Here is a 25358-nt window from a genome sequence, read left to right as displayed (position 1 = left end):
ATCTGCGTTCTCTAAACTCTAAACATTGGCAGTAAATAGGACCATATTCAGAATGATTGAAAATGCTTTATTTGTCATCATTACCACTGTTACTGATAAATTATTAAGCTCCTATTTGTGAAATTGCTGAAATGAGCATTGTATGAAGCAAGTTTGATATGAATTCTCTGGAGGTTTAATACTTAAAATTGTGCATGAAAATAAAGGCTAAGTATGTACAGGATTTTGAAAAGTGGAAGAAAAAAACCCAATATGTTGAGAGGCAAGAACAATAGCATCTAGTTCTGTGTTCCACCTCTTTTATTGAACTCTCAAGCTCTTTAGTTGTTAAATCATTTTTAGCATGTTCCAAGTGATCCAGACCTCGTAAGAGTCTTCATATTTTAAGTCAAGTTATTGACGGTGTCTTATTTTATCATTATACGTTTTCTCTCTCTATTCATCTGACAGGACCTATAAAAGTCAATATTTTTAATCATTTCATTTTTGGCTGCTGTTTCTTTTGCTAATGACAAGTACTTTTCTAAGCAAATACTGGGGTATAGAAAAATTAAAACTGTAATTATAGACTATTTAGAAAATAGAATGAGATCACTGTACATCTGTACTTCTTATGTCATGTGGCTAGAACAGTACTCCAAGGAAAATTCATAGCCACAGATATTTTCACATTAACTGAGAAAGATTAAAAATAAATAAGCCTACTAGCCAACTCAAGAGTTATAAAAAGAACAAGAAAACCAGTATGACAGAAAGAGTAAAGACTTAATAAATGTAAAGACAGATGAATCAGAAAGCAGAAAGAAAGGAATTAAAAATTAAATGCAAGATCTTGTTCTTTGTTTAAACAACAACAAAAATAGGTAAATTTCTGGAAAGAACAAAGGGGAAATGAGAAAAAAATTTATAACTAGAAAATATAAAGGAAATGTAACAATGAATGGAGTATTTTATGGGAAATATTGTATAAAGTCCATGAGGAAACTGGAAAATCTTAATGAAATGAATGCTTTTCTTGGATATTGTAAATAGCGAAAAGGGACTCAGAAAGAAATACGAAACCTGAAATTAATGACAATGTAAGAAAATTTTAAAAGAACTCTTCCTCCGAAATATGTATGGTCCAGAATCTTCAACTCTCAATATTTTATTTCTTCTACATTTTCAAGTATTTGTAAACATAGACGATGTTAGAAATCTTTCTGTACCATTTTCAACATGGTAATACGAGGGCTGGAAAAAAGAATCAGCACTTGAAAAGGAACCTAAATATTCTTCTACAAAAATGGATTTAAAAACCTGAAAAAAGAAAAACACAGCAACTAAGTCCAGAAGCATGTTAGAAATCATCAAACTGAGCTTATCTAAGGGTTGGATCAATGTAAAGAAATTTTAAATATAATGTACCAAATGGTAAAAATTCTCGGATCATATTAATAGATACTGAAAAGGCAGGTGATACAATTCAATATAGGTTATTGAATACAATTCAATAAAGGGAATTTTCAGTAAACTAGGAATAAAATAAATTTGATAGATCTCATGATCTATCAAATTTAAAGTGACTCACCAGGGAATTCCCTGGCCATCCAGTGGTTAGGACTCCACGCTTTCATTGCCGAGGGCACGGGTTCGATCCCTGGTCGGGGAAGTAAGATTCCACAAGCCAGACAGCGCGGCATGCAAGCATGCATGAATAAATAAATAAATAAATAAATATTAAAAAAAAAAAAAAGAAAGAAAGCGACTCACCAGATCCCATGGAGGAACAGCTTTCCCTTCAGGGTGAGGAAGAAGACAAGGGCCCATGTGATTGCCACCGCGATGTTTCCCTGTTCTCATAGGGCCACTACAGTGAGATGAAACAACAATAACATCACAGGAGAACATACAAGAAGATCCAAGGCTAAGGAAGGTGTGTCTTAACTATTAAAATATATTCACATTGGTCGTCCATGCAGGTAGTATTATGGGTATTTTGTACTTTTCTCTTTTTGCCTCTCTGTATTTTCTGTACAGAACTTCTATTGTTCTTTTTTCTATTGTTTTAAAAATGAGACAACAAACATTGAGAAATCATAATTCAAGAGAAGAGATTTTCTTCTCTTTTCAAATGAGAGGCTTACACTGACAAAAACTCAGCATTTTACTGTCTTCAATCCTCGTCACATAAGTGACTAAGTAAAAGCAAAAGAGAGACATCTGATACTTTTATGAAGTTTTAAGGCTAAAAGAAGGCTGAATCAGATTTCTATCTCGCTAACAGGGCTTTGTTCCTTGATGCAAATAATCAGCTTTGTTACCATCTCTGTCTATTCCCTCCCCAACCCCAGGATGCCTTTATCTAGTCTAACATTTCCTAAGATAACTTCATCTAGTCTGACTTTGTTTTCAGGGGTCAGTTATGCGGGCCCTTCCTTCTAGGAAATTTCCATTTCATCTAATAGTGAAATTTCTGGAATGACTAGGCTAACTTTTGGCCACTTCTCTCTCTAGTACAACTTTTCCTGACTCTGTGCCCTGGCAACCAAGGTGAAGAAGATGAGGAAGAGCTCCTTAAGTGGAGTTAGCCAACAGCAGTGGGTCATCTATGATCAGCTGTCACCCTAATCAGGAAGGGGAAATGAGAAGTGTAGCTGTTGATATTTTTCTTGTTGCTGCTTTAAAAATCCAAATTTTCTGTTTAACAGCAGAGTCACCCGATCTAATTTTTCCATTCATGGTTTTCAAGCAACGAGGTGGAATCTGGGGACTGAACACATGCAGAGGCGGCGTGGTAGAGAGGAAAGTCCTGACACTGACCTGCTGGGGGGCTTGACTGGCACCTGTAGGATGCCCACTAGGGGAAAGTTTCCTCTCCACTCACTGCCGTAGTCCTCTGAGCATCTCTGAGGTTTCGTTACAATTTCAGTTTTGATCAATGATGACCCTGAGACACAGTCGGGTTCAGTGTGGTGGAGATAGGGTTCAAGTGTAAGTCATCCAGGCTGGTAAAGTGACACCCATTCCACTCCCTGTTGCCACCAATGCCTTAAGTAGTGGATCCTCGGTTTCCTCGTATGTAAGATGATTATACCACAGCAACTGTGGGGTGCTGTTTTGAGGATTAGAGAAATAATTCAGCAAAGCTAGTTCATGGTAGGTAGCTCCTAATTACTGTTGTATAGCTGCACTGAGCAATGTAGTTGCTTAGCCACATGTTTCTACTTAAATTAAATTAACTTAAGAAAAACTCATTTTCTCAGCAGCACTAGCCCCATTGCAAGTGCTCAACAGCCACCTATGCCTAGTGGCTACCATATTGTCCGTATTGTGTACATATTGTATAGTGCAGATATAGAACGTTTCCATCATCACAGAATGTTCCATTGGATAGCACTGCTGTACATCATTAACTTTGATTTTACACAACTACCAGGGCTTAGCGCTGAGCAAAACCATTCTCTTTGAATTGGAAGCTCTCCTGAATGTTTACCTGTGGAGATGAGAGTCTAATGAGGCCAGTCTTGGAAGGGTGTCCTTTGTTCACCAGAGACAGAAAGGAGTGATGTTTGCTTCCTAAATTAAGAGAGTCTATCTATACGCCAGAGATATTTCAGCCCTGAAAAGATGGGAAGTTCATGCCAGGGTAAACCTCCAGAAAGGACTAATTCTTTCCACCGTGCATTTAACCAGACAACAACAGAAGAAAGGTGGGGGGAGGATTCTGACTTTTGAGTCAGCAGAGAAGACATTCTTTTGAGGTAGAATTTGGAAAGGACAGCTAATCTGTTTTCCAAACAGATTTTCGTAAATAACTGACAGGAGATGGGCTGCTTCTATCAAAGTATTAACCCAGATGATGGGGGTTAATCATTAAACCTTTTAGGTGGTGGCTTGCTTGTTTGTCTGATATTCTAATCCGGGTCACAGAATGGCTAAGGCAGCTTTAAGTGAAGGGTGGATTTTTTTCCCCTCCGTTTGCCTTGTGTTTTCCACTTTGAAAGAATGTTGTGGCTGCTCTTTGTTCTAGTGACTGCTATTCATGCCGACCTCTGTCAACCAGGTACGTAAGCCTTGAAACTTCAAAACAGACGAACAGTTTTCTAAATGATTGACAAGTCTCTGCCTGAAAGACTTCTTTATTTTTGTAAATCTGCCGTCGTGTCATGGCTTCAGAGTTGAGCCTGTGAATGTTTTATGAGTTTGAAGTAAAAATTTCAACCATTTAAGATGATTGCAGTTAAACTTTCAGGAGTATCTGGGGCAGTTTAATTGCAATTCTGTGTTCTGTTGATTCGAGTTGCATTAAATATTAGGATTTATCAGGTTCCATTCTGGCAGATTTTATCATCATATAGTGCTCTCTCTCTTTTTTCTTTCTGGCAGATGCAGAAAATGCTTTTAAAGTGAGACTTAGTCTCAGAACAGCTCTGGGAGATAAAGCAGTAAGTGAAGAAACTTGTATGTTCCTTTAAAATTTTGTTTGCTAGTAACACTGCTTTCTCTGCATAGTTATCTTAAACTTGTATAGATTGCTTCTAAAGACCTCAAATCTGATATTTTCTTAAAGCAAAAAGATTGTAGTAAAATAGAAATTGTTAATAAAGTGATTTTGCCTGAAGTATTTAATCTGCAGTGTATGCTGGAAAATATGTGAAGGTCTGTACTACCCAAAACAATTTTGCAAGCCTGCACGTTTCAACCTAGCAGAGTGGAGCAAAGGGGCCTGAGCCAGGCTCTCAGGTGTGGGTTGGGCTCTGCTCCTCACCGCTGTGGTCATTTGAACTTTGTCAGTGACTTTTCTCATCATTGAAAGGAGGGCACGTTTCACCCACCTGAGATCTTTCATAGCACAAAATGTTCCAATTCTCATGTGAGGGTTCTTCAATTCTTCTCAAATATCAAAGTAATAACATGAAATATATGCTTATGAAATTAAAGTTAAAAAAGTACTCATGGGGCTCTGGTAGCTATAGGAACAGTAAAGACTGTTGAATTAATAAGAGGGAGTTGTGTCATTCTAGTTTCGGTTTTCCGGCATGGTCTGTGACAGTTTTCCCGAATAGAAGGTGATAGTAAGACGCCTCAGGCTAGAGATGATGAAAGAGTGCTAAAGATACTTGGAAGTATTCAGTTTGCAGGGCAATCCACCGTTTTGTTCACTCAGTGAGTAATAATCATTCTAACAGCCAGCATTCCTTGAGAACTTAGTTTACTTTCTAGCTGGGACCCTTCTAATCAGTTTGCTCACATCAGCTCATTTAGCCCTCACAACAACCCTTTGAGGAGGGTGGCATGGGCATTCCCATTCTCATTAGGTGCATGAGAAAACTGAGGCGCAAAGACGTTACGTGGCCTACTCAAGATCTCAAGTCAGCAAGGGGCAGGGGTCAGGTTTGAACCCAGGCAGTCTGACTGCAGAATCCACCATCTCTGCCAGTGCGTAGGGTTGCTTATCCCAGGATCCTCTGAGGGCAGGCACCATGCTGGATGCTGGGGATGCAGTGCAGCTAAAACCAGGCTCATCCTTGCCCTTGGGGAGCTTATAGTAGTGGAATTGGTTGCATATTAATGAACCAAATGCAAGTGTGTAATCTTGACGAGCATTACAGGGAGGAGAAGTACATAGGGGCTTTGGCCTCATGAGGGGCCGCAGTAACTGGCATTTGCTGTGAGGTCTAAAGCATGAGTAAAAGTGAACCAGGGGATGCAAGGAAAGAGGGTGGAGGGACCAGCACATGCAAAGGCTTATCATAGGAAAGAACTTGGGGAGAGTGAAGGGTGGAAGGAAGGGCAAGGTGCCTGGAAGTGGAGCAGTGAGGAGGAGCATGGCGCATGATGAGCTTCGAGAGGAAGGAAGGGTCAGGCCAAAGAATGTGTGGACTGTGTTGAGGAGTTTTGATATTGTCTTTTTTTTTTTTTTAAATAAATGTATCTATTTATTTATTTATTTATTTTTGGCTGTGTTGGGTCTTCGTTGCTGTGCACGGGCTTTTCTCTAGTTGCAGCGAGCGGGGGCTACTCTTTGTTGTTGCGCATGGGCTCCTCATTGCGGTGGCTTCTCTTGTTGCAGAACACGGGCTCTAGGCATGCCGGCTTCAGTAGTTGTGGCACGCGGGCTCTAGAACGCAGGCTCAGTAGTTGTGGCACGCGGGCTCAGTAGTTGCGGCTCACAGGCTGTAGAGCGCAGCCTCAGTAGTTGTGGCGCATGGGCTTAGTTGCTCCGCGGCATGTGGGGTCTTCCTGGACCAGGGCTCGAACCCGTGTCCCCTGCATTGGCAGGCGGACTGCTAACCACTGCACCATCAGGCAAGTCCTTGATATTATCTTTAAAGCAAGGAGGAGTTTCGTGGAAGGGGTGTCATGACAGAATCTGTGTTTACAAGACACTTTGGCCACAGTGTGGAAGACAGGGTCAAGGGGACTGGAGTAGAGAGGAGGAGCCAGTTGGGAGGCAGTTGGAGTAGTGCAGGTGGGAGGTGATGGCTATTTGGAGTATGGTGTGTTGATGGAGAGAGGGGGCAGTGAAGGGATTTGAGAGCCACGGGGATGGGATGACAAGGCAGAGAGGACGAGGGGTCAAGGATGAGCTTTTGTTTCTAATTATGCACCTGGATGCATGATGGCCCATTTATGAGTCAGGGAACCAAGAACCAACAAGAAAACCATGCCTTTAATTTTGGACTTACTGAGTTTGAGGTATTATTGACAAACAGGCAAGGACAGAGCTGGCTTGAGATATACATTCCTGCGTCACCTGCACTGAGGTGGTAATGACAGTGCTGAGGGAGAAAGCGGAGGGTGGCAAGAGGAGAGGGGCTAGCCTTGAACTTAGCGATTCTCGAAAGCTTAAAGCCCTTGTAGAGGAGGGTGAACCTGCAAAGGAGGCAGAGGGGCAGGAGGAAAACCAGGACGATGCTGTATCACGAAAGGGAAGAGAGTGCTTTCAGATGAAGGGACTGTTCAAGAGCATCAAATGCTGTTGAGAGGCCAAGCGAGGCGTGACTGAAAACCGCCCATTGTGTTGAGCCACGTGAAGGTCATTGGTAACGTGAGAGAGCTGCTTTGTAGAGCGGAGGGATTGGAAGGCAGATGGTGGAGGAGGTTAAGAATAAGTGGGCAGTGGGGCTTCCCTGGTGGCGCAGTGGTTAAGAATCCGCCTGCCAATGCAGGGGACACGGGTTGGAGCCCTGGTCCGGGATAATCCCACATGCTGAGGGCCAACTAAGCCCATGGGCCACAACTACTGAGCCTGCCCTCTAGAGCCCGCGAGCCACAACTACTGAAGCCCATGTGCCACAACTACTGAGCCCGCGTGCCTAGAGCCCGTGCTCCACAACAAGAGAAGCCACCACAATGAGAGGCCCGCTCACCACAATGAAGAGTAGCCCCTGCTCGCCGCAACTATAGAAAGCCCACGCACAACAACGAAGACCCAACACAGCCAAAAATAAATAAAATAAATAAATTTATTTAAAAAAAAAAAAAGAGTAAGTGGGCAGTGACCCTGTTAGAGACAGAAAGATGGACAACTCCTTTGGGAATTTTGGCTGTGACGGGAAGGAGAGAGAGCAGTGGGTAGAAGAAGGAGGACTGAATAAAGTGATTTAGTTTTGCTGTTGTTTTAATGGGAAAGACTTGAGCATAGTTCATAGTCAATGGACAGCCTCCAGTCAGCACTGAATGCACAGAAGAGAGGGGGAAACTGTATTGTTTAGATCCTGGGAAGGGCCAAATGGAAGCGTTCCTAATAGAGGTGGACAGAACAGCCGTTGACAGGAGGAGAAACACCACATCTGGCCCTTCGGGGGAGGATGTGGATAAGACATGTGCCTATGGAGGAAGTTTTGTACTTGGTGTCAGGAGGGCGGGGGAGTGTAAGTGGATGACTCGAGATGTATCAGTAACTTATAAAACAGGAGCGCCTAGTGAGAGTGAGGTTTGAGGGAAGCACTGAGATTTGGGGAGGCCTGAAGGAGCTTTGAAATAGTCATTGTGAACCATGAGAGAGAGAAAACTGATGGAGAATCCTAAGGGGATCCCAGGCAATTTGGGAGTAGGTCATCATGAGTTTAGAGTTAAGCCACAAAACCTGTTTTGTGATTTTCTCCAGTTACACTTGATTACCACCTAAAATGTGGGGTCAGCCACTTCAGTTTGCTAGGGCTGCTGTAACACAGTACCACAGATTGAGTGGCTTAAACAACAGAAATTTGTTTTCTCTCATTCTGGAGGCTGGAAGTCCAAGATCAAGGTGTCAGCAGGGTCGGTTCCTTCTGAGTTCTGTGAGGGAGGGATGTGTTCCTGGCCTCTCCCCTTGGCTTCTAGATGGCTGTCTTCTCCCTGTGTCTACACGTCTTCCCTCTGTATGTGTCTGTGACAAATTTCCTGTTCTTACAAGGACACCCGTCATATTGGATTAGGGCCCACCCTAGTGATCTAATTGTAACCTAATCACCTCTGTAAAGACGCTATCTCCATATATGGTTCCATTCTGAGGTACTGGGGGGTTAGGATTTTAACATATGAATTTCTTTGTAGGGGGGTACAATTCAGCCCATAATACACACATACACTCAAGTTTTCAGCTGAGAATATAAAAAGTAAAATTGTACCGGTGTTAATAAAGGAAAGGAATCTGAGAAGGGGAGTCAGTTTTGAGGGAAAGGTGAAAGGAAAGAAGGGAATCAACTGTTTATGTCCAGGATGAGATGTCCAAATGACCTATTTGTTGACTGGCTACTAATAACTGCAGATTTGGAAGAAGATAATGCAATGGGAAACACACCACACTTACAATGATAGAATAGCCAGGAAACTCTATCCTGAACATTATGGTGACATGATTTATCATGGTCTCCAGTCTTTATTGTATGAGGAAGATGAGAAAGAGAGACACAGACAGACAGACAGACACACACCAACACCAGTGTGGCCAGAGTTAGAACCCAATGGACCAATTTTTACCCCATGCCTCTTCACTTTACCTTCGGTTTTACTTCTCTTTCAGTATGCGTGGGATACAAATGAAGAATATCTCTTCAAAGCGATGGTGGCTTTCTCCATGAGAAGAGTTCCCAACAGAGAAGCAACTGAGTAAGTAAGCAATGAGAAGTCTAAATTGATTGTTTGCAGTATTATTTGAGACAGGACATTAATTCAAAACTCAATCTTGAAAATAATGTATACATCTAATTTTTAAGGGACCCACATTTTAATTTAACATTAAAAAGAACCTTTATAATCTAGCTCAGCTTATAGTTTATATCATGTTTTAACAATGCTTTTCATTCAATTGGCACTATGAAGATAAATATAAAAATTTGTAGTTAACATGTCATAAGCTTTCTACATTTCTATATATATGTGTGTATATATATATACACACACATATATATATATATCTCTTGCAGGTAGATAGAGAGAGAGAGAGAGAGATAGATAGATAGATAAGATAGAAAGAAAAGAGTTCCCTTCTCATTGTATTGGTCTGCTCTGGCTGCCATAACAAAATACCACAGACTGGGTGGCTTAAACAACAGAAATTTATTTCTCACAGTTCTGGAGGCTGGGAAGTTGAAGATTAAGATGCTGACAAGGTAGGTTTCATTCTGAGGCCTCTTCTTTCAGCTTGTAGGCAACACCAAATCTTTGTATGCTCACATGACCTCTTGTTTGTTGAGGGGGAAGTGGCAGGGGAGAGAGTGAGCATTCTGGTGCCTTTTTGGATGAGGGCGCTAATCCTCTCTATCAGGGCTCCACCATTATGACCTCATTTAACTGTAATTATCTCCTTATAGGCCCTATCTCCAACTGTTAATACATTCACATTTGGGGTTAGGACTTCAACATATGAACTTGGGGGGCAAGGGGATAAGTGCATAGCACTCATTTTGAAAATAACTTACATATGTATAGGTTCATGGCACTGTTGGTATCTATCATAGCACCTTGTTTATTTTCTTCAAAGCCTTAGTACAACTTTTAATAGTTTTACATTTGAATCTGTTCTTCCGAAGGAATCTTCCCTATTTGTGATGTTTCCTTCCATCTCCATTTGTGGTTAGGGTAACACTCCTGGTTTCTCTCTACTCCCTTACTTCACTCTTCCCTTGAGAGGTGAAATGACTGATTTGATTGGTGGGCTGGAAGGATAAACTGGGCATGGGTTCCCTTCTCTTGAGGAGCCGGCCTGCCCTCAGCACGCATTTTTCTGTGCTGCTCCCCACACTAGGTACAGAATCAGGCCCTGCCTGGGCAAGCTTACACACCCACACGGCTGTCCGTGCTGTCTGTAGCTGTAGACTGTTTAGATTGGTAGGTGCCAGATCCGAAGGTGTTAAATATCTTGCATATTACACCAGTATATGGTGATACCTGCCTCAGTTCAGCTCTGCCTGGGTCACTATAGATGAATTTATCTCATCGCAGGATATCTTTAAAATTAGGAAGGAAATTTGCCCGCTGATAAAAGTCATATCCTCCAACGCAGCCTTTTATTTTGGTCTCCTGTCTGCTTCATTCTTTTGTCTTAATTTTACTGAGAGCTTGGCAAAGAGGGTTTCTATTTATTGTCTTCCTCAGACCCACGATGTATTATGCATGGGCTGTGAATATAAGGGATAAAACAGAAGAGTAAAATTTGGGGGAGCAAAATAAACATATGATATGTGGATTTGTGTGTACACAAACACACACATATATACACAACACACGTATGTATTTTAAGATACGTAACATATTCACATGATTCAAAAAATTAAAAGAAGGAGGTGTAAGGTAAAAAAAACATTATGCCCTACGTGAACTTTACTCCTGTTTTATAGATTTTTAGAAAAGATATATTTGCCTTTATCTTATGCCTTTAAACGGAAGCATTCTTTCCAAAACGATTTATAATAAGCTTTTAAAAATAAAAATGAGAAGATGGCCTTCTAAAAAATAAAAAAGGAAAAATATAAGGAGAAGAGGGAACCCATGTACACTGTTGGTGGGGACGTAAATTGTACAGCCACTGTGGAAAACAGTATGGAGGTTTCTCAAAAAACTAAACATAGAACTACCATATGACCCCGCAATTCCATTCCTGGGTATATATCAGAAAAAAAGAAAAACCCTAACTCAAAAAGATACATGCACCCCAATGTATACAGCAGTGTTATTTACAATAGCCAAGACATGGAAGCAACCTAAGTGTCCATCAGCAGAAGAATGGATAAAGAAGATGTGGTGTACACACACACACACACACACACACACATATCCACATATATACATATACATGCAATGGAATACTACTCAACCGAAAAAAAGAATGAAAATTTGCCATTTGCAGCAACGTGGATGGACTTGGGAGGCTATTATGCTTAGTGAAATAATAAGACAAGTACTGTATGTTATCACTTATATGTGGAATCTAAAAATAAAGTAGTGAGTATAACAAAAAGAAACACACTCAGATATAGAGAACAACCTAGTGGTTCCCACTGGGGAGAGGGAATGGGGAGGGGCAAGATGGGGGAGGGGGTTAAGAGGTACAAACTACTATATATAAAATAAGTAAGCTGCAAGGATATATTAGACAGCACAGAGAATATAGCCAGTATTTTATAATAGCTATAAATGGAGTTATAGCCTTTAAAATTGGGAATCACTGTGTTGTACACCTGAAACTTATATAATATTGTACATAAAACTATACCTCAACTTTAAAAAACGAAAAAAAAAAGAGAAAAATATAAGGAAAAAAGCCGCTGGTCATCTCACAATGCTAGCCCCTCAACTAGTCTCTTTTTATCTTATTGTCATTTTTGATCAACAGATTTTATACATTGCTGTGTTCATTGTATTATTACTTCCTCTTAGTACCTAAATTTCACCTTGTAAATGACTATGTTATATCACATTTCCATTCTTAGGAAAAGTTAATTTAAATATGTAACATTTCAGATAAGTTTTGAGGAATTCACTTTGGGAATTTGATTTTTCGGAACCCGGACATTGTAGGAGTCTGTGAATATGTAATCTGGTTTATTTGCAAAGGTGTTTTAATTGGAACTGGGTGCATAGGCTATATAGAGGCTTTTGTGGCCAATGTCAGTTGAAAAATTGAAAAGTGCAAACCTAGATTGGGGTCAACAAATTGTTTTCCTGTAGATGCTCAGGCAGCTTGAGTCCCAGCAGCACTGCTCTCAGGGGGCTGAGGGATGAGGGCTGCCTCATGAATCAGGATGTGTTTAAGATGCAGTACAAGTGCTGCCCGCTCACGGTGGCTGCTGCTTTATATGAGCAGGTTTCCTCTATGGGAAAGGGCACCACACAGTGCAAGATGAATTGAAAACAACTTCCCAGACAGGCTGCCTCTCCCGAGTGTGGTGGGTAATAGAAAGACACCACTAGCTTGGCAAATGGATCAGATTTTAAATGTGCTTTTCAGAGGTCTTTTGGTGCCAGTGTGAGGCAGAGTGGATTCTAGAGGGTGGGAAGTATGCCTGTTAGGATGGCTTTAGGGATTCAAATCTTGAACATTGGCCGGTTTTTTAAATCGTTTTTTTCCTATCCTGTCATTGCTTATTCTATAGATGCTGCAGAAAACTTAGAGCTACTGAGATGCACTGGGTGGAAAATGTAGAGTAACTCACTAAAGATAGTCAAATAATGAACGGAGTCATGAAGACTCTTCGTCCCACCTTTCACCCAGTCCTAACTACGGTATCTCATATCAAGCGTGATCACCTCCAGTGACACAGGGCTCAGTGTCCCCTCTGCATATTTGGGAACCTGCCGCCAGCCTACCCTTGACCCAGTATAAGCTGGATTGACTCTGCAAGAGGGTGTTCTTTCTAAAGCGAGGTCCTGGCCACATCCGTGAAGGACTTGCAGGAGAGCTGAACGGGTCCAGTCACCATGACCCCAAGCGGGCAGTGGAAGAGAAGGTCGAGGGTCCGAGAGGCAGAGGGCGAGGCCCTGCAGAGAGGGTGTGGCGTGTCCACGGCCTTCCCCGCAGGACAGGGGCGGGGATGGGTCCCAGTGCGGGTGCACCACGCAGCCCGCTGGGAGCTGACAGCTGGGTCCATGTGATGAGTTAGCGCCCAGGCCACACTAGTGGCCCCCTTGCGTGTTCCCCTGCCCACCTCGGGTCAGGCAGGGCTGCCAGTAGAGAGAGGCGTCGTGTGTGAGAGGAGAGAGGGGCACATCACTCCCCAGCTTGCAGACGTTCCCAGGACCACTTCCAGCTGCCACCAGAGTAGCAGCACCTGGAGCGCGAGCCACCGTGATGGTGTCCCCAGCCACTGAGCCTGTCCCGTGGGTGGAACAGAAACTGGCGCCTGCCTCTTAGCTGGAGAGGTCTGAAGGCAAAGGCTGGCTTGAGCCTCCATGGCTGGGTGAGAGAGGGCGGCTTTGCCAGCAGCCTGCACTCGGACGGCTGCCCGGGGCCAAGCAGAGGCCTCCGGAGGGAGCTGCACGAATCGCTGCCTGTGGGGCCCCGAGATCCAAGTGCAGGGCAAAGGGAAGGCGGCAGAGCGGGCAGGGAGGGGCGAGATGGAAGCCTTCGGCCAGAGTGCGTCGTCCTTGTCAGGGGAAGGGGCAGTGCACTGGTCCCCAGGCGGTGTCCTGAGGCCCCCCGGGTGCACTCTGGATGGAGAACGCGAGGACCCGCCCCGGCAGGGGCCACCAACGGCCAGAGGGCAGCACAAGGAGCCTGGCTAGGGAAAAAGAAGCTTGCCTTTTTCTCTCCTGTCGGATCCCCGCCCTCTCCCACCTCCCTTTTCCATCCCGCAGTGAGCAGGACTGCGGGGAGGTAAGGGGCGAAGCGCAGGAGGAGTGGAGCCAGGAGAGTAAAAGAACCGAGCACGCCGCCGAGGCTGAGGCCAGCACGGCCGGGGGAGGGAAGCTGTGTGTTAGGGGCGGGAAGACAGTTCGTCTAGGTTTTGATCAGACTGGCCGGAGCTCTTTTTTTTTTTTTTTTTTAAACATCTTTATTGAAGTATAATTGCTTTACAATGGTGTGTTAGTTTCTGCTTTATAACAGAGTGAATCAGTTATACATATACATATGTTCCCATATCTCTTCCCTCTTGCGTCTCCCTCCCTCCCACCCTCCCCATCCCACCCCTCTAGGTGGTCACGAAGCACCGAGCTGATCTCCCTGTGCTATGCGGCTGCTTCCCACTAGCTATCTATTTTACATTTGGTAGTGTATATATGTCCATGACACTCTCTCACCCTGTCACATCTCACCCCTCCCCCTCCCCATATCCTCAAGTCCATTCTCTAGTAGGTCTGTGTCTTTATTCCCGTCTTGCCACTAGGTTCTTCATGGCCTTTTTTTTTTTTCCCTTAGATTCCATATATATGTGTAAGCATACTGTATTTGTTTTTCTCTTTCTGACTTACTTCACTCTGTATGACGGACTCTAACTCCATCCACCTCATTACAAATACCTCCATTTCATTTCTTTTTATGGCTGAGTAATATTCCATTGTATATATGTGCCACATCTTCTTTATCCATTCATCTGTCGATGGACACTTAGGTTACTTCCATGTCCTGGCTATTGTAAATAGAGCTGCAATGGACATTTTGGTACATGACTCTTTTTGAACTATGGTTTTCTCAGGGTATATGCCCAGTAGTGGGATTGCTGGGTCGTATGGTAGTTCTATTTGTAGTTTTTTAAGGAACCTCCATACTGTTCTCCATAGTGGCTGTATCAATTTACATTGCCACCAACAGTGCAAGAGTGTTCCCTTTCCTCCACACCCTCTCCAGCATTTATTGTTTGTAGATTTTTTGGTGATGGCCATTCTGACCGGTGTGAGATGATACCTCATTGTAGTTTTGATTTGCATTTCTCTAATGATTAATGATGTTGAACATTCTTTCATGTGTCTGTTGGCAATCTGTATATCTTCTTTGGAGAAATGTCTATTTAGGTCTTCTGCCCATTTTTGGATTGGGTTGTTCGTTTTTTTGTTATTGAGCTGCATGAGCTGCTTGTAAATCTTGGAGATTAATCCTTTGTCAGTTGCTTCATTTGCAAATATTTTCTCCCATTCTGAGGGTTGTCTTTTGGTCTTGCTTATGGTTTCCTTTGCTGTGCAAAAGCTTTTAAGTTTCATTAGGTCCCATTTGTTTATTTGTGTTCTTATTTCCATTTCTCTAGGAGCTGGGTCAAAAAGAATCTTGCTGTGATGTATGTCATAGAGTGTTCTGCCTATGTTTTCCTTTAAGAGTTTGATAGTGTCTGCCCTTACACTTAGGTCTTTAATCCATTTTGAGTTTATTTTTGTGCATGGTGTCAGGGAGTGTTCTAATTTCATACTTTTACAGGTATCTGTCCAATTTTCCCAGCACCACTTATTGAAGAGGCTGTCTTTTCTCCACTGTATATGCTTGCCTCCTTTATCAAAGATAAGGTGACCATATGTGTGTGGGTTTATCTCTGGGCTTTCTATCCTGTTCCATTGATCTATATTTCTGTTTATGTTCTTGGATTGGAAGAATCAACATTGTGAAAATGACTCTACTACCCAAAGCAATCTACAGATTCAATGCAATCCCTATCAAACTACCACTGGCATTTTTCACAGAACTAGAACAAAAAAATTCACAATTTGTATGGAAACACAAAAGACCCCGAATAGCCAAAGCAATCTTGAGAACGAAAAATGGAGCTGGGGGAATCAGGCTCCCTGACTTCAGACTATATTACAAAGCTACAGTAATCAAGACAGTTTGGTACTGGCACAAAAACGGCCAGAGCTCTTTAATGGCCAGAAATGACAGGCAAGCTCCATCGCGCCTCGAGATGCCGTCAGGGAGTGAGGGAGAGACAGAGCTGACAGAGCGCCCAAGGCAGTGGTGTGAGAAGCAGAAGCCTCTTCTTCACGGTGCTCTCCTGAGGCCGCCTGTGCGCTACACTGCTGGATGGGGGCCAGAGAATTAAGTAACCTCTGTTGGAAGGCTGCTGTGTAGGCTGCTAGGTAGGCCCTGAGATTTAAATGATGGGTAAATCCCGGTCCCACACAGCACAGGCCCACAGCCAAGAAGCCGGCCCTGGGAGTCATGGAAGACGGACGAAATGTGACAGAAACAAGACAATTCCTTTGAAATCATTACTTACAAATCTTGATATCAAGTGGTTTTCTTGCTCTTCCCTGGATTTTCTTAAAAGTAGAATGGAAGAGGGAAGGACAAGTTTAAGTGGTAGAAAGTTCTGGTTTCATTAGATCAGATTACTTGCAGGTTTCTTGGGACTTTGATTGAAGATGGTAAACAGGTGTTTTCAAGTTCTTATAATAAGGTTTAGGCCAGATTTTCTAAAATAGTTTCATAGGAATTTTTAAATGTTGAAAGTATTATTATCTCAGGAAGATATGATTAAGTTTAAACTTTAGTCTATTTTCCAGGTAAACTGAGAAATCTAACTGCCTAGTTTACTCCAATATTGGTTTTTTAGAATAATTTATCATTTTTATCAGGAGAGGCAGAAGTCTAACTCAGGCATAGTGTTCTCTTTCCGAGTAAAATGATGTAGGGCACGGAATGGATTTCTTCCTCTGCCTAATTATTCAAGGATAAGCCTTGTGATCTAAGAACGAACAGCATGCTCTTGTATCCACGGTAAGGGGATTAACGGTCTCGTGCCTGTTAAACAGCAGCCCAGCTCCCATTTAGTCCTTTGATTTCCAGAAACAAGAGCCCGATTCTTCCCACCCTAGTTGGCCCTGTCTGGCGCCACTGATGAGAAGTGGCAGTGGAGCCAGTTCTTAGTTACCTTCAGACCAGGGCTCCCCACGCTTGAGGAATGGGAGTGGACATTTCTACCCTTTTAGTGATTTGCTGACAGAAGCAATTGTGTATGTATAAGTATTACAGCTTTGTGAAGCAGTCGGACAAAATTATTATTCCAGTGAATACAAAGAATTCCATCAGACACATCTATATTTACAAATCTTGAAAGTGTAGGTTTGCTGTTTAGCTGTGCTAATGCCATTTCAGTCATTTATTTATTTTTATTGAGGTATAATTGACAGATCACATTATATTAGTTGCGGGTATACGCATAATGATTTGATATTTGTGTGTATTGTGAAATGATCACCTCAGTAAGTCTAGTTAACATCCGTCACCGTACGTTGTAATATAATTTTTTTTCTTGTGACGAGAACTTTGTAAGATTTAGGCATTTCAGTTTATTTATTACATCAAAACGTACTTTAAAAGACATGTTTAGTTCAGTAAGTGCTGTTGGCTGATTAATTTTTCATTTTGTGCAAATCTTAGAGGACATTCAGTGTGGTCACATTTAGAAGAAAGGGCATGGAAGAAGTCACGCTGGTTGGACATAATCTATCACTGGAAGGAATCTGCATCTTTTGGTCGCTAAGTAAATCATCTACTGAAATCTGTAAATCAGTCTTCATGTTACTTCCTTTAGCACCCACTTTTCTTACATGTACACTTCCTCTTGGCTACCTCTATCTGCACTATATTCAGGAGTCTTCTTATACTAGAGAGTTGTCTGTGTTATGTTGTCTGAATATTTGTGACTGGGGAAACAAAGTTTTAGGGAAGTAATCTTCCTCCTTTCCTTTCTCCCTTTTCTATTATTGCTGTGCTGGCCCAATTTACTTTCTCAGTTACTCTCTCTTGGAATAATGTGGAAACAGTGAGTAACAACAATGGAGCTCATTACTCCGTTCTGTTAGTTCATTCATCCATCTATTCATATCACAATCACTGAGTGCCCACACGGGCCACACTTCAGGAGTACAGGGCCGCACAGTACAGGGTAGCCTTGGGCCTTGGCCTCATGCCCCAGGGCCCAGAGAAGTCTTGTGTTGCAGATGGACAGAGTGTTTGATAGGCTCCCAGGGAACGCTCAGCTGATAAAATTGAAAACGGTTCTCAAAGCTTGGAGACTGTGAAGTTCTACTGTGGGTAGAAATTAGAGCCCCTCCTGACAAAGACTGTGGACAAACCACGTGGAATCCAGAAGCCCTGTGCCCTCCCCTCTGTCCTGGGTCTGTTCTCCGACGGAGTATGGAGTCTTGTGGGCAGATTCGGGCATCGCGGGAGTTTTGGCTCCCACTTTGGTTTTAATCTTCTGGTGAGCTCACACCGTAACCTTGATCTTCAAGCGTCTTAATAGCACTAAACTCCTAGACCCGGCAGTTTTGGGCAGGGTTGTGGAATCTAAATGCCCTTGCAGTAGAACTCTTTTCCTAACCCTCCCTAACCATAGTGGCTAATCATTGTTAGTTCTTGGTAAACATCTGTGAGTGAATGAAGCATGCTTAACGTCCTGGCTCTTAAACCAGGGGCCCGTCTACTGGGCTGCAGTGGACACAAGCAGACGGTGTCCCACCCACCATTTCTCCCTCTTGTTGCACCTGAGCCCCCTGGGCGGATACTCCCACGGTGAAGGTGGCGGGAATGGCCACAGTAGAAGGAGCTCCCCACCGCCTGCATTTTATCTCTTGTTGGACCTCAGTGTCTTACTCTTGCGGTAGCCAGGACATCCGTTAATTTCCCAAAGGATCATCCAGACAAGGAGGAAGCCCCAGCCCACGAGGGTGTCTCCATCGTCCTATGCAGCCTCTGCCTTGCAGCTGGCTCCAGAAGCAGGGGTGTGCTTTCCCCTGGCCCTTTCCCCTCAAGCTCGCTACTTTAGGAAGTGGGTTTACTCGTTACCAGTTCAACTGCCGAGATCGGAACAAAATGTAAACACATCTCTGTAGTTCTGTTTCTGTAGTTGATATTTGTAGAGCAGAAGCTTACTGTTTTGTGTGCTTAAAATCTTTGACTTACTTTTCCTGGCCAAACCATCATGTAGGCGGGATACTTACTACTCTTCTATTGAGGAAGACCCTAAGCAGTTAACCGTACCCTCGCTGACACACGAAGGTCTCAAGCCCTTTCTAGTAACTCATGCAGAGTGCAATGCCTTGTCTCATGTCTAGCAAGTGGCAGGTAGTAAACTTCAAAATAAAAGCTTGATTTATAGAGTTTCAGCCCAGGACGTTTTGTATGTAACAGTAACTGTCTCCATTGAAAATGTTGAGTTTAATATTTTCAGCCAACAATTTTAATGTTTTGGACATCTTCATTTCTAAGTAGATAACGTATTTTCCTTTTATTTGCTGAGGTGCTGTGTTAAAGCATGAGTTGCCACCCAGTGGAAACACGGGATGAAGGACTTGAATTCGTAGTCAGGGATAGTGGGTTCCATGGTGATGGGGACAGAGGAAGCGCTTGGGCCACAGCGTGTCGATGCAGCTGTGTGCATCCCTCCTCCTGCCTTGGTTTCTTCATAGCACATCTCCCCACCTGTCAGTGTGTACGTTTATTTAAATGTTTACCTTCTGTCTGGGCCCCCTTAGAAAGCGTGCTCCATGGGAAGGAGAAGGGACTTTGGTATGTTTACAGCTCATTCTCTGACTCTCTGAAGGGGAAACCTTGAAATTCATGTTTGAACAGTATTTGAAGAGGCTTTAGATGGAAAGAACAATACAGGCAAAGTGTCCAAACGACCATTTACTTGGTTTCCGGCCCCCTCTATTATGCCAGCAATATTAGTTTGTATTTTTTTTTTGATTTACATAAATGGCTTGTGCTACCCATAATATGCCACTTCCCATCTTTTTCATTTGACAGTGTATTTTTGAGATTTACCTTTTTTAAAAAAATGTGTAACTCTAGTTCCGTAGTTGCCAACTGGGGGTGATTTTTATCCTTCAGGGAGTGTTTGGCAATGGCTGGAGACATGTTTGATTGTTATTACTGGAGGAGGTCCTGATGATATCGAGTCCGCAGAGGCCAGGTTTGCTTCTAAACATCCTGCAGCGCACAGGGCGTCCACATCATAGAATTATCTGGCCCAGACCGAACAGTGCAGAAACCCTGGGCTCTTTCTTTCCTCTAATCTGTGGAATAGTAGTCCCTTGATAGCAATACCATATTTACTTTATCCCTTCCCCTGTTGGTGGACATTTAGGTTCTTCCAATTCTCTGCTCTGACAAAGGGGGCTGCGAAGAACATCCTCACCAGTGTGTGTGTGTGTGTGTGTGTGTGTGTGTGTGTGTGTAAGAGTGTTTCTGGTGGCCGCACTGTGTTCTAGGAAACACTTCCAAATGCCGCTTCAGAAGGGCTGGACCCATGGACACCCACAGCACTGCCTGGGATTCCAATTCTCTGCATCATTTCCAGCATTTGATATTTTTTAATTTTTCAATTTTTGCCAACCTGAAGATGATAAATGAGTAGCTCATTTTAAAAAACCGCATTGTCTGATTGTTAATAAGGCCCAAAACATGAGTCGTTCGCACCCCACAGCATTCTGCAAAATGGGGGATATGTTTTTGCCAAGCACACACCACTTCATTTTGTTCATCTCTGTGTCTTTGAAAAAGGCACATTCTGGGAGACCAGCCTTGACTGTTTCTGCCAGTAGAGGTCGCTGTCCCTCAGTGGCTCTCCATCAGTGTCAGTGTGCACCTCCTGCCCTGCTCCCCCCTCCACATCTGGCAGTGCCTGGAGACACGTTTTATGTTTACAATATGGATTATCTACTGTCACCTAGAAGATAGAGACCAGGGATTTTGCTAAAACCCTACAATGCAGAGGTCTGCACCCCACAAACAAAGACTTGTCTGGCCCCAACAGAGCCAGGGTGGAGAAACCAGCATGTGGATGAAATCCTAATGTTTGAATCTTTGAAAGAAAGACCATGACAATCTCTAGGATAATGAAGCTATTTTAGTATTATTTAAAATAAGAACAACCTTTAAACCGTATACAGTGGGCAATAGGGGAGAAGCACACCTTCCTGAGAAGGGTGTTCTCAGGGGCAAAGGCAGGAAGGGTGGGTGGGCAGGAGGGAGTGAAGGCTTGGACGTCAGCAGTGCTTCCTCAGGGCGGGCTCTGCAGGTAGGAGAGGTGGCTCTGGGGCTTGGCAGAGCCCCTGGCTGGAGTGGAGGGAGCTGGCCTGGCGGTCCGTGCCAGTGACTCAGGCAGGGGTAGGGCAGGGGTCAGCTGGGTAAAAAGAGCTGTGGGTTTGAGTGTCAGGAGGAGGTGGCCTTGGCTCTCAGGACTCAAGGGGGACGTCAGGCTGCAGGAGGCCCGGGCCCAGGAGTGCTGATCCGCTCCCATCTCTCCAGCGAGGCTCTGTGACTGGGCCCTGGGTGGGTGGGGGCCTCACAGCAGGGTGGGCGGCAGACAGGGAAGGCTCCGGCAGGCCTGCTGGTCAGGCCGGGGCTCAGTGTCCTCTTCTCGGAGGCTGTTGTGCCGGGAGCAGAAGCTTCTTCTCAGAGGCCCCGGCCTGGGCACAAAGGCAGAGACCACTCCACGCCTCCACACGGGCTGGAAGGCCGATGGCCTGGGCTCGGGGCTCTGCCTTCTTCTCTTGGGGTCGGGGGTCTCAAAGCTGAGAGGCCCATCGAGCCGCCTTTTTCCATTCCCGCATCGGCTGAGGACCCTCGGCACGGTCTCCTCGGCACAGGGGTCCGGGGACTCCTGGCTGGGCGGACACGTGTAGAAGCTGCCTAGGCTCTCTGGGAGGCCGGTGCGGATGTTCACCGGGCTCTGCGTGTGGCGGCAGTGGCGGGCGTTCCACTGGGACCGCATCATGAAACTGTTGCCATGGCGGTTAAAGCCCAGCCCCGTGAAGGTGTGGAGGGGCGGCCCGCCGGGAAGGCGCCTCCAGGCCTGGGGCACCGAGGACCCGCGGACCCGGTAGTGGCGCCAGCTGCGCAGGGCGGCGGGGAGCGGGACGCTGCGGATCCAGGGCCCGCGCTCCCGCCGGCGGCGGCGGCGGTAGGACAGGACTGGGCACCGGTCCCGGCCCAGCGGGAGGCAGGGGCCGCGGGCGGCCCGGTCCATGGGGACCATGGGGACCGGCGCTTCCGGGCGCGGGCTGGCTGCGTGGCCTTGGCCGTGCCCAGGTACCTGCTCAGGTAGCTGCCCATGCTCGCGGGTCGGCGGGGTCGGACCTTCGACGGGCTTTGGCTTCTGGGCGGCCCCGAAGTCTGTAGACGCGAAGCTTCCGGCGCTGAGGCGACCATTGGCATCCGGGCGTGGGACGGCTCGTGGCGCGTCGGAACCTCTGGGCACGAGGTCCTGCGCGGGCCAGGCCAGCGCCCCGCGGACTCGGGGCCTCGCGGGGCGCCCCTGTGTTCTGAGCACAGGGGATCCTTCAGCTCCCGCTGCTGGCCCAGGCGCTTGGCTCTGGGTGGAGGGGAAGCCCTCCACTTTTTGCCCTTGACATTTAAAGGGAGAAAATATAATCATTTGTACCAGGTCCTGAAAATTACAGAAAGTTGACTGAAGGGCACTCTCTTTCATTATTGTAAAAACGAACATAATGCACTTGAATGCTCCTTTAAGGAAAAAGAGCGAATTTACTTGTATTTCTACAGAGGCTGTGTGTTTCTTCTAGAATGGTTGCTAATGTCACTTTTTGCAATTTTGCTTATAAGGACATGGTGAAAGCCATTCAGGATTTATGTTTTAGCTCCGACAACGCTGGTTTGTTGTGGACTCTCCTCTTATTTTCTACGTTCATACATTTCATACATTCATATATAGATTGTCTCTAATCTGAACACTAATGCCATTTCTTTCTTGTCGTTTCTACTGGTGATCCAGGTATACAGAGTAGAGTGAGGCACATTTCCAATTTATAGTTGGAAGCAGGTACCCGCAAAAACAGTGTTCAAAACCTGCTGGTAAATGTTACAGCACTTCAGTCTGGAGGTCTGTTGTTGGGCCGACCCCAGTTACTGGAGTAGGAGAGGGGTGGAAACAGTGGCCAACAGAGGAAGCAAGTCCTCGATCAGCAGATTTGTCTGGTTCTGAGAGGTGGAAGGCTGAATGAAGAGGACATTAAAAGATCCTGATGAGGAAACACAAAAGGGTTTTGTGTCAGAGAGAGAGGCCAAGAGTTGAGCAAACAGGGACGCTGTCAGCTAACAGGTGATGAAGAATGAGATACCTAATGCCCTCTACTGAGCCATTCCCTTTTTTGTTTCATTTTTGGTAGATTCCTTATTTTAGGAATGATCCCCAAGTCTATGATTTTGAAATAAAAGAAATTTCCTATATTATTTTCTTCTTACTAAGACATTTCCTCACCTCTTAAGATGGTAATAACACCAGAGTGGAATATCTAATGCAATTTGGTATTATTCGCTCATAATGTACTTTTTTTCTTCTCATCATCTGCAGAATTTCCCACGTCCTACTTTGCAATGTAACCCAGCGGGTGTCATTCTGGTTTGTGGTTACCGATCCTTCAAGGAATCACACTCTTCCTGCTGTTGAGGTACAGTCAGCCATAAGGTAATCACCGCTAAATATGCCTTCCACTGGTAAATCAAGTTATTGATTAATTCAGCTGTTTTCATAGATTTTGAAGACTTCTCTCTCTGGTTCACAGTGATTTATTTATTAAGATGTCAAAGGTTTCATTTCGTTACTTTGGAATAGAGATTAGTATAGATCAATGGTTCTCATCCAGGCGCAGTTTTGCCTCCAAGGAGACATTAGACAATGTCTGGAGACATTGTTGTTGTACAGTGCTGGTGACGGAGTAGGCAGAAGTTAGGGACGCTACTTGACATCCTCCTGTGCTCAGGATAGCACTTCACAACAAAGAACTATTCAACCCCAAATATCTATTGTGCTGTGGCTGAGAAGCCCTGGTTTAAACATTAGCTAAGAAGGTTTAGTACTGTCTTCTTTTGGCAAGAACACCTTGTACGGCACTATTGTGTGATGGTTCATTATATGCCTTCTCGAGCCCGAATGCTTAGGTGTTTTTTGTTTTTTGTTTTATGGAAGTATAGTTGCTTTACAATGTTGTGTTAGTTTTTACTGTATAGCAAAGTGAAAGTCTTTACCTTTAAAAGATAATTTTTTGAAAAAAAGGTAAAATCACGACTTTCATACAAATTAAAAATAAATGCTATCAAAGATTTTATTATCTTATTAGTTAATGAGGGAACTAGTAAGACGTTAAAACCAGTTTAAAGGAGACTTCAAGGCAGCATGCAAATGCAGGAATTGAAGAATGGTGATGTTTATTTATTAAAAGATACACCAGTCTATCCATTGGCAGTGCTCCACCAGGCACAATTCACCTTGATTTTCTGTGGACAAGAATCATTTACATTGTATCAGTTCTCTCCAACTTACAGATATGCAAAATAACTCAAAAACAATAAAAGGGGGAAATTGTCCAGAAAGGTAGACTTGCAGGACACTCAGTCATATTTTTCACCCATTTGAAGTTTTACCCATTTTTTCCTGACAGTTCACCTCCTCCTCTCCTTGGGATTGTAACAAACTTTCAGAAGTGAAATGTATTCTTTTCTGCACAGAAGCAGAGGAAGCAGTTTGTTTTTATTTCAATTAATGTGCACTTTATGTGTGTCAAAACTTCAAATCCCACACATGATTGGTGTTGGGCAAAGGTATATTGGAAGAATGAGTTCACAAAATAAACTATTTCCTGAAAAGGAATGAAACAAAGTTCACTCTTATTACAAAGGATTTATTTACAAGTTACTGAAATGCATATTTTTCTCGTTACCAAAGAGAAATATCTAGTGAAAGAACTCATCTGCTCTTTGTAAAATATTAATGTTTAAGATAATGAGTGTATAGTCAAATGCCAAATGTTTTTGTGTGAATAATCATCTGTTTCCCTTGCTGAAGCAAAGGCATTGAGGCTCTATACCCATGGGAAATGAGTTACCAAGGTTTTCTTTGTTTTGTTTTGTTTTTTTAATAAATAAATAAATTTATTTATTTTGGCTGCGTTGGGTCTTCGTTGCTGTGTGCAGGCTTTCTCTAGTTGCGGCAAGCGGGGGCTACTCTTCGTTGCGGTGCGCGGGCTTCTCATTGCGGTGGCTTCTCTTGTTGCGGAGCACGGGCTCTAGGTGCGCAGGCTTCAGTAGTTGTGGCACGTGGGCTCAGTAGTTATGGCTCACGTGCTCTAGAGCGCAGGCTCAGTAGTTGTGGCACACAGGCTTAGTTGCTCCGCGGCATGTGGGATCTTCCCAGACCAGGGCTCGAACCCGTGTTCCCTGCATTGGCAGGCAGATTCTTAACCACTGCGCCACCAGGGAAGCCCTAACAAGAAGGTCTGAGCTAAATTGTTTCTGCACTTTTGCCAGTAAGAATACTGCTAAGAGCCACTACTTAGGGAGTAAGAATTAGGAATATTGTATTTCATGAGAAAAGAGATTTTATTCAAGCCCTGTGACGAGGGAGGGCTACAAGGAAAATGAAGGCACTGTGGTTAAACCAGGCTTTAGTTAATGTGAGGAGGAGGAGTGAGTGTTTAGGGTGAAGGTCGAAGATCTAGAT

The 25358-nt window shown here is 44.1% G+C and overlaps 1 protein-coding gene across 3 annotated transcripts in view; it reads left to right on the top strand.

The window, feature by feature from the left end:
* The first annotated feature begins 3901 nt into the window (after positions 1–3901).
* Positions 3902–25358, top strand: part of CLTRN (collectrin, amino acid transport regulator) — a 36237-nt gene continuing 14780 nt past the window's right edge. For 2 of the 3 annotated variants that reach the window (XR_009006604.1, XM_057537799.1), the window contains exons 1-4: positions 3902–4045; positions 4369–4427; positions 8993–9078; positions 23214–23327. Coding sequence is in view for 2 of the 3 variants with exons in the window: in XM_057537799.1 (XP_057393782.1) it covers positions 3988–4045; positions 4369–4427; positions 8993–9078; positions 23214–23327 (317 nt within the window). In the remaining variant the exon portion in view is untranslated. The remainder of the gene's footprint in view (positions 4046–4368; positions 4428–8992; positions 9079–23213; positions 23328–25358) is intronic. The other variant, XM_057537798.1, reaches the window with a different exon arrangement.

Source organism: Balaenoptera acutorostrata, chromosome X (genome assembly GCF_949987535.1).
Source record: "Balaenoptera acutorostrata chromosome X, mBalAcu1.1, whole genome shotgun sequence".
NCBI classification, from domain to species: Eukaryota; Metazoa; Chordata; class Mammalia; order Artiodactyla; family Balaenopteridae; genus Balaenoptera; species Balaenoptera acutorostrata.
This window is presented reverse-complemented; position numbering and strand designations above follow the sequence as displayed.